Source organism: Salvia hispanica, chromosome 5 (assembly GCF_023119035.1).
Source record: "Salvia hispanica cultivar TCC Black 2014 chromosome 5, UniMelb_Shisp_WGS_1.0, whole genome shotgun sequence".
In the NCBI taxonomy this organism is placed as follows: Eukaryota; Viridiplantae; Streptophyta; class Magnoliopsida; order Lamiales; family Lamiaceae; genus Salvia; species Salvia hispanica.
In genome coordinates this window covers 22,749,521-22,761,879 of record NC_062969.1, presented here as the reverse complement: position 1 = coordinate 22,761,879, position 12,359 = coordinate 22,749,521, and the positions used below count along the sequence as shown (strand labels likewise).

Sequence of the window (12,359 nt, the reverse complement as noted above, 5' to 3'; positions counted from 1 at the left end):
ATTTTCGGCTCGATTCAAGGGAAAGTTTAGGCTCTCCGAACGGCCGGGAAGGGGCGACCCTCTCCACCCCCCCCCCCAAATCCGCCACTGATCCTTCCTATCCTCCAATCCAATGCCATGCTCGCGATCGGCCATGCATTGATAAGTGGGATCATGCTTGAGTTATTCATAAACAAAAATTCCCCAAAATAACGACCATTTTCATTCATTTTTTTAGTGTATTTAGTGAAGGCGTAACTGCAATAAATATTGGCACTTGTCGGTAGTTCGCTGAGATGAGTCAAATTTGATTCAAGGTAAGTTGTACCTGCAAATGATCCAACACATATTTCACTCATAACTGCAATATTTTCTAGTTAAGATAACATATAGTACTAGATTTTATAACTATATCTTGAGCTTATACATATATTTTTCTTGACACAACTCGAAAACTAGACAGACCCTTAGAGTATGTTGTTAGAGAATGTACAGGTTTAATGAGAAGCCACATAAAGTAACTTGTGTTCTTGTTTTGGACATGCCACACATTTTCTAAAATGAAAAATATCCTTATATATGCTTTACTATATCTCAAACTTTATTTTCTTTCACTTAATTTACAAAATAACACTACATAAAATTTCATGTCAAACAAGAAATGCTTTTCAAAGTAAGCTTTACCCATAATATCTATTGAATTATTTTTAGAAACGAAAACACCAACTGATTATTACCTCTTGGAATTGGTACCCTGCAACAACCATCATCTGCATAAGATGTTTGATCATATATGCATTCTGCGTAAGTTCTACCATCACCACGGATGAGAGTACTATGACTATTGCCGACAACCATAACATTGCAGCCAATGGCAGTGATCCAGTTGTCATCTGATGAACTATATTGCGTTTTCAACAAGTCAATTGTCAAGCTCCACCCAACTTGATAGCCTGACCTATTGTAGCAATTTGAAGTTAGGTTTGTGTATCTGACAATAATTTTTGATGAGTTCAGCTCAACGATTTCAGTGTTCCAAAGACGGAGGAAGGGTGTGGCGGGGTTGGTGTCCTTCTTGCAAACAAATTCAAAAGATGGCTCCAAATAGCAATTTGGACCCACACCAAAAGGAAATGGAATTGATACTTCCCCACATTGATCTATGCATCCATGTCTAGCAATTGAACTTGAAGACGAAATTTCTGGAAAAGAAGCAAATGAGATAGAGACAATTTACCGCAAGCATGTTTTTCATAAAACTAGAAATAGGAACCGGGAAATTAACTAAATTTAATGTGTTGAATTTCATATGGTCGAATGGAAACTTGAAAAAAAACAACAACTTTGGCATCCTCCATGTAAGTAAGGATTTCCCTCAAAGCCTTGCACGCAGCTACATGTGTATCCTGCAAAATCGTCATCGTTATAGGGAATATATTCAGCACAAACACTCCTTTCGTCTAGGCATGCGTAAGTGTTGGAATTCCTAGCTTGACTGCAGTTTTCAGCCTCAACGAGTCAGTCCAAGCGCACTATCAGTGGCCTTATTGCAGACGCCCAATCATCATTTAACAATGCCGTTGAGTTATTCAGATAGTACAAAGGATATGAAAATACGGTTTCATTCCTCTTTGCCCTCTCCTGGATAAAGGCATAGCTGCATGGGAAAAGTTTTTTACGTTGAAATCTTCCGCTCAAGTCAATCAGTTTTGCTTCCAAGAAACCTTCCCTTCCTAAAATAGTTAGGAAATTTGGAGACAACAATAATTTTAATACGAATTTGATAAATATGAGAATTGAAAAAAAAAAAGTAGGTAGTGACATACTCCCTCCGTCCAAAAAAAATAGAGCAAAGTGTGTATGACACGGGTCCTCCAAACATATTTGAGCCATTTCTATTTATGGTAAAAATTTACTTTACTACCAACTCTACTTACATCACTAAACACCTCCTCCTAAATTCTTGTGCCCAAAAGAAGTGAGTCTAATATCTTTGGACAGAGAGTAAGAGAGAAGGAGAAAAAGTAAGAGAAAAGTAGTGTTAGTGGAATGTGGGGTAAGAGAGAATCTTTCTATAAATGATTGTGATCTATTTATTTTGGACGGTCAAATATGGTAATTGTGCTCTATTTTTTGTGGACAGAGGGAGTATTTAATAATTTGACTAAAGTTCAATTTTGATCCCCAAACATATTAATTATTTTTATCCAAAATAACCATTTTATGTTAAAATTACCATGTACTTCCTCCGTCCCGGATAATTTGTCTTCACTTTGACCGGACACGGGTTTTAAGAAATGTAATGAAAAGTGAATTGAAAAAGTTAGTGAAATTTGGGTCATACTTTTATATATTAATTTTATAATAAAATGTGAGTAGAAATGAGTTAGTCGAATATAAGATCCACTACCAAAAATGGTATAAGTGAAATGAGACAAATTATGTGGGACGGACCAAAACGGAAAAATGGGACAATTTTGTTGGTTCCCCCTTCCGTCAAGAACAAAGATCTCTCCCTTCTCTCTACAATTCTAACTTTAAATCGGGTTCTCATTTCGCCGCCCCTCTCTCTACAATTCGAACCCCATCTAGGGCGTGCTCCCCCTTATCGGCGCCGACGGTGGATATACCCAAGCCACCTCCTTGTCGACGATAACTGGTTGTTAAACCCATGCCGCTCCCTTTCCGTCGCCGCCGACTGGTGGTGATTTCAATTTATTGGAATTATGGTTTAATTTCGGATGTTGAAGTGATTTTCTGGAGTTCTTGAGAAATAAAGGCAGACTCTGATAATTTCTTGTTCAAATATTAGGATTGCATTATATTTGAATACACTTGAGTTTCTTAACTAGTTGTCCTCCGTTGACTGACCCTAAACCTAAGAGGTTAATATTAACTTTAATAGCTTGAAATTTTAAATATTTGATGGTGATAATATGTGAAATAGATGAAGATAGATGTTTATAATTTGCATGTTTGCATAGAGAGCTATGAAATATTCTCTGTTTTAGGAAATAAGAGTTTTAAGATTATTTAACTATGAATGAACCGTTTAAAAAATAAAAGAAATATCCATGTATATAAAAATTCGATTTTTATACAAATGAAATTTAAATTTTAAAATATCAAATTTACTCCACTTTATTATCTATCCATTTAAAATTCTAAACATTATTTTCTTAGACTCTAAACATTATTTTCTTAGATTCTGTGCCGAAAAGTTTGCCTCGGCTATGAGAAAATAGAGGGAATATTAAATTGATTAAGTTAATTAGATAATAATTAAGTTATTAAGTTTAGGGGTGGGTCGATACGATATATCGTATCGAAAACTCTGTATCGTGTATCGTATCGAAAATATTGATATGAAAAAATTTCATATCGTTATCGTATCGAAAGTTCGATATAAAAAAATTTCATATCGTTATCGTATCGATATTTCGATATATCGTACCGAAATTCGATATATCATAAATATCGATATATATCGAAAATAAAATATCGATGTATATCAAAAATATCGATATATCGAAAATTTTCGATATATATCGTATTTTCGATATAAAACGATATATCGCGATATAAGGAAATTCATATCGTTATCGTATCGGAAACTTACGATACAGTATCGTGTCGTATCGAAAATTACGATATATTAAAAATTCGATAATTTTTCGATATTTTTCAATACGATACGAGCGATAAATCATTTTTTCGGTATTTTTCCCCAACCCTAATTAAGTTAGTCAAACACTTTGTTTTTTTGATTTTAACAGAATAGATTATATAATTAATCCTTAATTGTACACAAATTTATTAGAGACTGTTAGTCTGTTAGTACGAGTTATTGTAGTGTTAAAATATTTACTTTTTTCACTTGGATTGCGATCAAAACAAAACTAAACACAATTAGCGTACAGATATCGATGGAAATGTATATTTATTTCTTTCTACTCTCTCTGTAACACCCCACTATTTCGAACCCTAATTTTAGAGTCAAAAATTTAATTTCCTAATTTATGACCGAGTCGGGTTTAGGGTTGCGTTGGAAGTTTGAAAAGTCAAACTTGTTGCTTATATGACGGCATGCAAATATTTGAATTAAAGGTGAAATTACGTGATGATTTAATTGTTTAAGGGTGAGTGAGATTTTTAGGATACTATTCCATAACTTTTTCCTTGGAATTTTCGAAAATCATAGCCTTAATGGAGAAAATCCTATTTTTCCGGATTTAATTTAATTCTTGGGATATTTATCCAAATTAAATCCAAAACCCAATTATTCTCTATTTCCTAATAAGAAAAATTGACCCATATTGTTTTAATGTGATTTTCGAAAATCACCTATATTTGGGAAGGAAGAATTATTTTATTTTTAATTGATCCCTTATTGATTTCCTTCCATACCTAGAATTTAAATATTCTACCAAATCTTTCCATACCTCAAGGAGATCTTGTCATATCTTATTTTAGTTAATATTAAAGATCCATTCCTTATTTAAAGGAGCAAATACACGCCTATTTCTTTTCCCAATGGGGAGGATTTTTATTTTTATTTTGCTTCGTGATATTTTATTCTACTCCGTAAAATATACAAAACAAAATCTTGGCTAATTAAAAGCCATATATTTCGAAAATCCCCATGCTTGAACACTAAATCTTTTTCTTCATCCCTACTCCACAATATTTGTTTTTAATTAATTATGGAGAATCAAATCTTACCAAATATTCTATATTATTTACCTAAAGATCTTATTGAGCACTATAAATAAGAGAAACCCCTAACCCTAGCCATCACAATTTTCGCCCCCTCCCTCTCTCCACTCTCTCTCAATTTTCTTCTACTTTACTCCAATAATCCTTCATCCTTTGAGAAGAATTAGAGTTTGAGCTTCAAGATTTTTGAAGAACCAAGTCTTTACTTCGTTTCTACCGTTCGTTATTCTCAAAAAGGTATTCTCATATTAATCTTCTTCTTTCTAACCGATTAATCGGTATTCTTGAACCCTCATGCATCTTGTTGAGTGAAAGTGGGATAAAGGGAATATGGAAATATGTATGCATGTGTGTGGCGTGTGTGCGTGTGGGTGTGGGTGTGGCGAGTGTGTGTGTGTGTGTGTGTTGTGTGTATGTTGGCAAAATACTCTTGTGTGACATATGTTGATGTTAGATCTAGAGTTGAGATGCAAATGGAACTTATGTGATGAACATGGCCTTGATTGATGACGTTAAGATAAATCGATGGGAAAAGGGAAAAGGGTTGAGACATGCATGAGTTAGGAGTTTGTGTTGAATCTGATTTGTGATATATGCCTATGTGATTAAAAGGTGAAACCTCGGTTGCGAAGCAGGATAACAAAGGAAAGAAAATACTTGAAATCTAAGCAGACGAGGTGGGCTTTATTCCTAAACTCTTTTATGCCGCAAATTTATGAAAGTGGAGAGATAAGGGTGGTTTAACTGTTATGCCATGCCTATGTTTGTTTTGTGATGATATTGTGTGCCTAATGCCTAGTTTGTGAGTACGCTCCATTAGGCTACAGTGACTATGGATATGTTTAAACGAATTTGGGTCTGAGTACGGGCCGCAAACCCTACCAGGCAGTGTACACGGTAGGATCGGGAGCCGTCCTTGCTAGTCGGCCGGTCTCGTGGGCGAAAAGTGTGGCCACACTTTCGTCGCACTATGGAAATGATGAGATTGTGGAAAGTGATGAGGAAATTGGGGAGTTGTTTAATTGGCCAATCTATGGAAATATTTTTGTGATACTCATTGAATATTTATCTTGAAAAGTGTAAAACCTCGAGTTCACTATGGTAAGGGTGACATAACTTATAAAATGTTTTGGCAACGAGTTCACCGAGTATTTCAAAATACTCAACCCTGCATGTGTTTTCCTTATGTGCAGGTTGAACGACGACGAGCGGTGGCGGGTGTTGAGCATATTAACTAATTAAGATGGGTGTTTTGAACTTCAAGTGTAGTTGTGTCTCCATACATAGCTGCACTTTCTCTTGGTCGTTTCCGCTGAATTTTCTTTGAAACACTTTATTATTATTTGGATATTTTGCACTTGTTCCTTTCGTTTTAGAATCTTGAGATATCTTGTGATATCATTGGGATTTATTGAACCTTTCAGTTTTGATCATACTTAATAGTACTTATCCTTCATTTATTTCTCTTGATTAAACCTTTGACTTGCGACTCTGATAGTCCGTTTTATACTTAGGTCAAACCTCTTTAAATGGAACCCTAGCCTGTGTTAAACTCATTTAAGTCAGTTTTGGTAGCAGTCGCCGCATTTATTGTTCCCTTAGGAGGGCGGGCTGTTACACTCTCCATCTCTGAAAATTTATCACCTATATCCTTTTTCGTCCGTCCCTAAAAATTTGTCACATTTCACTTTTGTCATTTTTGATACTGGACCTCATATTCCACTAACTCATTTTCACTCATATTTTATTATAAAATTAATTTATAAAAGTAGGACTCACTTTCTATTATATTTCTTAAAACCCGTGTCAGGTCAAATGGTGACAAATTATGGGGGACGGAGGGAGTATATTTTTATTGGGGGATGGGGAGGAAAAAGAACTTATCTACTTTTGAGTTTTGACAATTACCGTCGAGTTCTTGATGGCAACAACCATTGAAGTGGCAATCTCCGAAGCCGGTATGACTCTTGTCAGCACAAAACGCCGAGCAGCCGCCAATGACGACACTTCTGTTGGATTGCAGCACAATATCATCACACCCGATAACAGTGAGCACGTTTCCACTCGAAAGCATATAGGGAGTTCCCGAAAAGTTCACAGACATACTATGTTTATCTTCCGTTGACAGATCATCATAACAAGTTGAAATCATGTAGGGGTTTCTGAGGCAAATGTAAGTTTCATTGAATTCAATCACTTCTTTTTTCAATATAGAGAGGTAAGCTTTTGGAGGGTCAGTAGAAGAATCGCAGTTGATGTCAAAATGTGGGCTGTGGCTGCAATTTGGCCCGACTCCAAATTGATATGGAATGAGTAAATCCCCGCACCGGTCCTGGCATCCCGGTTCGGCATGTAGAGCGGCCGAGAGTAGTTGTGGTGGGAGAAGTAGAAAGATAGAGATGATCAGTTGCAGAGGACACATAATGAAAGAGCTTAGCTGAATGAAAGTGTGTAGCTCAAGTGTTGTGTATAAGTGAAAATAGCTTGGCTTAAAACATCTCACTTCTTGAACTCTATCCGTCTGCGAAAAATAGTCTTGTTTTTATCATCTTCAAAGATTTTTTCTCTATTAATGTGAGACTCTTTTCTACTAATAATATATTTCAACCACTTTTTATCTCTATCTGTTTTATACTTAACTAATTTTGTACTTCCTCTGTCCCATTAAAAATGAAACGTTTTCCTTTTTTGGTTGTTCCATTAAAAATGAAACGTTTCCTAAAATGGAAACAACTCTATCTCTACTTTTTCATCTCTCTTACTTTACTCTCTCTTCTTCAACTCACAAAACAACACTACATAAAATCCCGTGCCGATTCACAAATGTTGCATTTTAAGTGGGACGGAGGGAGTATTAAACTCATGCTGTCTAGGACTATTTTTTGTATATTGAGTAATTATTTCAAATATTTGAATTTTAATAGATTATAGTAGCTGGTTGCAGCCAATATGGAATATTCATATATAATTGAATTCGTGTAAATAAAATTATGAAGAAGCCAAATGATTAGCTACCGTGGTGTTGAGAACCTGCTCCGAGGTCAAGAGTTCTAAGAATATCATGGGAAACTAAAAACACTTATGGAACTAACTAGTATTCAAATTTAAGTAAAAATTGTGATTGTTGTGGCCATGTACATGTCCCCTTGATACGGTGCAATAAATAGAATTGCACCTTCTAATGTTTATAGCACAGTAGAGGATTTCGATTGGAGTGGATCCCCTAATGTGCATAATGTTGGTTTCTGGAATTACAAGATATAAAACTAGTCGGGCGTAATACAATCCAAGAAGAAATACAAATGGAGAAACTGAAACACGATTACAAGAAAAATTCGAAACAAGTAAACCGTGAAAGTGTTTAGCCGAGTCGAGGAGTCCTCTTTCCGCAAGACGAGATAGGCCCCAGTAGTGCTCTTCGGATTGACGTTTCGTCCCCAAAGATAAAACGGCTACGTCTCTGATGAAGTAGCACCGCTATCAGCAGAGCTCCGCGAACTGGATGGAGGAGAGGGCAGAGCTTCGACGTGAAAAACAATGCGAGAAGAGAGGAGAGAGTGTATGATGCAGAGTGCTATCTAGTTTCTGTGTAGAATGCTAGAATGACTAGCCTATTTATAGGCTCAGTCCACTGTAGGGGTCAACGCAGCCTTGATGGTTGCCATCAATGCTAGACCGTAACGGTCGTCGGTTACGAGGCGTTACAAGCTGTAATCTAGACGCTTCTAGATTCGATCATGGCGTGGACTATCACGTGTCAGCCACGTTGGCCTCCCGCGTCATATTGACGAGGTGCCATCCCGCTTGGCTCACTGACGTGGAAACGGTGGTGGTTAAAAAAAATTAGACCTACTAGCCTTGGATCGAGCCCAAGCACGCGGCTCGCGGCAGGGCGGGCGGCGCGCGCGTGTGGGCTCTTACAACCCATCTTAGTCCACTATAATTATTACATGTAATAATCCTTCTTATTAATACTAGTTTAATAAGGTTGTAACTTTCAATGTGGAATAATTAACTCTCTTAATTATTCCCTAAGATTCTCTCGTAGCTCATTTAAGTTTGTAATTTTGCACAACTTTAATCCATTATTTCTCACTCACCGGGAATCGGATTTGAGAAAATGAATATACCACGGTCATCTACTCCGAACGTAGATCGACGCTGTATCATTTAATTTCACAAAATTAAATGTCTCATTGAAATTATAATTGGTCAAAGTCCATTGTTCGGCATAGATTCCAACACATAAAAATACAGTGATGCGGATGATAAGCAAAATTTAAGACATGAAACACAACCATCTATTTTCTCTTGCGTATCATCAACGAGACAACATACTGTACTTTTATGCACAAATAGGGGATCCACTCCCAATTTCGATAAAGGAGAGAGGAGAGTGGTTGATATAAATTAGAAAATGGATTTTGAATTTTCTAGAAAAAAGTATTTTTTATATTTAAATGCCTTTTTATTTTATTGTGCCATGCCAAAAATTCAATTTAATTTGTACGCACAATTTGAATAGTTAATATATCACAATTATTATAAAAATTATGTATTAATAAAAAAAATCAGTAAATGGCTTTCTCCTACCTTATCTTAAAGAAGGTAAAGATAAAAAAGGTCACTGAGTTCCCCCCCTTTATAAACGACAATGACCGTAGACTAAAAGTTTGGTCTTCTTAGTGGTATGTGGATGAAAATGGAAGACTTTCCCAGACCACATTATTTATCGGGACCATGTATATATGTTTGTAGTCCTTTGATTAGTACTAGTTGAAAGAGGTATTTTAAATTTGTAATCACCTCTTACATTTTATTTTAATTATTTTGGTGTCCCGTGTCTGGACCAGAATATTTTCATAACTCTTAATTATTTTTGGAATAAATATAATATTAGAATATGGAGTATAGTTAAGGGTTTTTCATTTCTTATAAACAGTTTTTCTCATTGTAATTATAAAGTGTACGATATGTTTTGTCAGCAGTGAAGATCCACGACTTTGTGTATTATTCCCTCCGTTCCAGATAATTCGTCCCAGTTTTTCATTTCGGTTCGTCCCACATAATTTGTCCCACTTCACTTTTACCATTTTTGGTAGTGGACCCATATTCCACTAACTCATTCTTACTCACATTTTATTATAAAACTAATATATAAAGCGTAGGACCCACATTCCACTAACTTTTTCAACCCACTTTTCATTACAATTCTTAAAACCTGTGCCCGGTTAAAGTGACCCGAATTATCCGGGACGGAGGGAGTATTCATTACTTCCTCTGTTCCATAAAAGATGTCACACTTATGGGACGACATGAGATTTTAAGCGGTTTTATTTTGTGTATTAATTGGAGAGACAAAATATAATATTTATATTAATGTAAGAGAAATTTTTTTCTAAAAATAGAAGTATGACATCTTTAGTTGGATAAATTACAAAAGAAAGTGAAACATCTTTAATAAGACGGAGAAAATACTATATCTTTTTTTAATTGTGTGCATTTTCATAGCAATTAATATCTACATATCAGATTCACAGGATCAGATTCACAGGGAGCAATAACAACAATGGCTGATGGACAAATTTCAGTTGAAAAGTTTTATGATCAAAATTATATTAGGCATATCGATAATAACCTATGCCAGTCGCTGAAAGAAAAGTAGAGAAGGAAGACTTTTACTTAGTGAGAGTTACTAAATACTTACTCCATCTCCTATAATATATCTCAATTTTCCATTTTGATCTGTCTCATAATAATTGTCCAATTTCATTTTTACAGTAGACCTCATATTCCACTACCTCATTCTAACTCAAATTTTTATTATAAAACTAATACTCTCACATCCCATAAAAATATGTGCACTTTTCATTTTTATCAGACTCATGAGAATATGGGCATTTCCATTTATGGAAATTTATCACAATTTATTACCTCTATAATAATGTGGGTCTCAGTATTCACTAACACTACTTTAACTTCCCTTCTCCTCCTCTTTCTTACTTTACCAATTTTGTCTTAATTCTCATGTTATATCATATGCCCATATTATTATGGGACGGGTGGGACTACTATATTAAAGTAGGACCTATAAATTCCATTAATTTTTTCAATCCACTTTCTATTACATTTCTTAAAACTCATACCGAGTTAAAATGAGACACGTGATGAAAGGAATGAGGGAGTATAAAATACGCTAATCAGTCTCCTAACTTTTTGTTCTCATGTTTTTAATACTAGTACTGAATAACATATGGGCCAGGGCATTACTCAAGAACATGTTCATTCAACAACTTTAGGCCTAAATCTATTCGATACACAACCATAGGGATATACTTAAAAAATAAATAATTTTAAAGTCACGACGAAGATCCAATCTCAATATATTATGTAGACACAATATATTAAGTGAAATAACTGGCAGCGGAAGCGTGCTTCGAATTTCATAATTTAATCGAACAAATAAATCACATAATAATCAGATCTATTTAGCAGATTATTTAGACAAAATCTATTCGCGTAATTCTCACATGTATCATGCTCATAACTTGAATTAATTATGCTTGTATATTGAAACCTAAAACATGCTTTTCTATGGTGCAGATATAATACTTAATTAATTCTCCAAAGAATTGATGATGGCTAGCTATTTCTCCACGTGACGCTTTGAATACTAGACCACGGATCTTCTCTCTAGTTCCCGAACTGTATTCCAATATCAGTGTGGGCTGATCTCACCGGAATACTAGGACTTAAATAAAGAAGACGTAGAAATTCTACTCCTAAGAGGAGAGGAAAAATTGCGAACCCTTCTAAGAGAGAGGGACGAAAATTTGAGCTGGAATGATTATTATTTCTGTCTCCTTTATTATCTTATTTATATTAAGTTCCTTTTGGGCGCAGACAGAGATCTATGGAAGGTTTTGGATATGGGCTCATCCAATTTACTTTTTACTAATTAAATTGAACCCACAATTTAATATAAGTTTTAATTGGAATATTACGAGCAGCCACTACAGAAGTAATATTGAACTCTCCCCATCCATATCCGAAATTATAAGTAATTCGGGTTTCCGTTTTAACTTTCATTTCCCGCGCTTAAGATAAAAATGTCCATTAATTAATTAATGTTTGCTATGGACTTAATCAATTAATTTCTTATTAATTCCAAGAGTGGACTTAGCATGAAATGCTTATTTATTATTCATAGAGTGATCAAACTCCAACTAGTTAGGTTCCGAATAATAAATCCTTGTTCCGCGCTCCTCTTGAGGATATTATCAAACGAGACTCACCTCGCACACGATTTAATATAATAGCAATCCTAGCACCGCTAGATATTAATCCCCACTACCCAATATATCAAGATTATTGGGCTACGAAAAACCCGCACCATTTGATAAGTCAAAGTAATGCATAATCAATAACGTATGCTCAATGCTAACCTACTTTGATTAAGAAACAAATATTTATCAAGACCTCGCCTTTCAGTAGATAAAGCACAAGACAAGTCTTGCTGTTAGATCCGTTCAATGCTTTACCACACCAATGTCATCTTATTTCAGTAAGGCTTAGAAATATGCGGACTGACATTGCAACCTTTCACGATGGATAGTCTAATTCCATCTAGGTCGTGAAATTCTTCTTTTTCTTTGTTTAGGACT

General features: G+C 35.1%; 1 protein-coding gene across 2 annotated transcripts; it reads right to left on the bottom strand.

Moving 5' to 3' along the window:
* Positions 1–1,239: 1,239 nt before the first annotated feature.
* On the bottom strand, positions 1,240–7,217 carry LOC125187812 (wall-associated receptor kinase-like 9). 2 transcript variants are annotated; one of them, XM_048084454.1, is made up of 2 exons: positions 6,604–7,217; positions 1,240–1,712 (listed from the first exon to the last, which is right to left on the bottom strand). In XM_048084454.1, exons 1-2 carry the CDS (start codon positions 7,115–7,117, stop codon positions 1,498–1,500), a joined length of 729 nt encoding a protein of 242 aa, XP_047940411.1. In that variant the 5' UTR covers positions 7,118–7,217; the 3' UTR covers positions 1,240–1,497. The 2 variants fall into 2 exon arrangements, with proteins under 2 accessions (XP_047940411.1, XP_047940412.1); XM_048084455.1 differs by having other exon boundaries at positions 1,240–1,636.
* Positions 7,218–12,359: the final 5,142 nt, after the last annotated feature.

Coding starts and splice junctions, on each gene's coding strand:
- LOC125187812 (XM_048084454.1), bottom strand. CDS start 7,117: ATGTGTCCTCTGCAACTGATCATCTCTATCTTTCTACTTCTCCCACCA. Junction 1,713..6,603: donor TTGCCATCAAGAACTCGACG/GTAATTGTCAAA, acceptor TAACTATTTTAG/GAAGGGAAGGTTTCTTGGAA.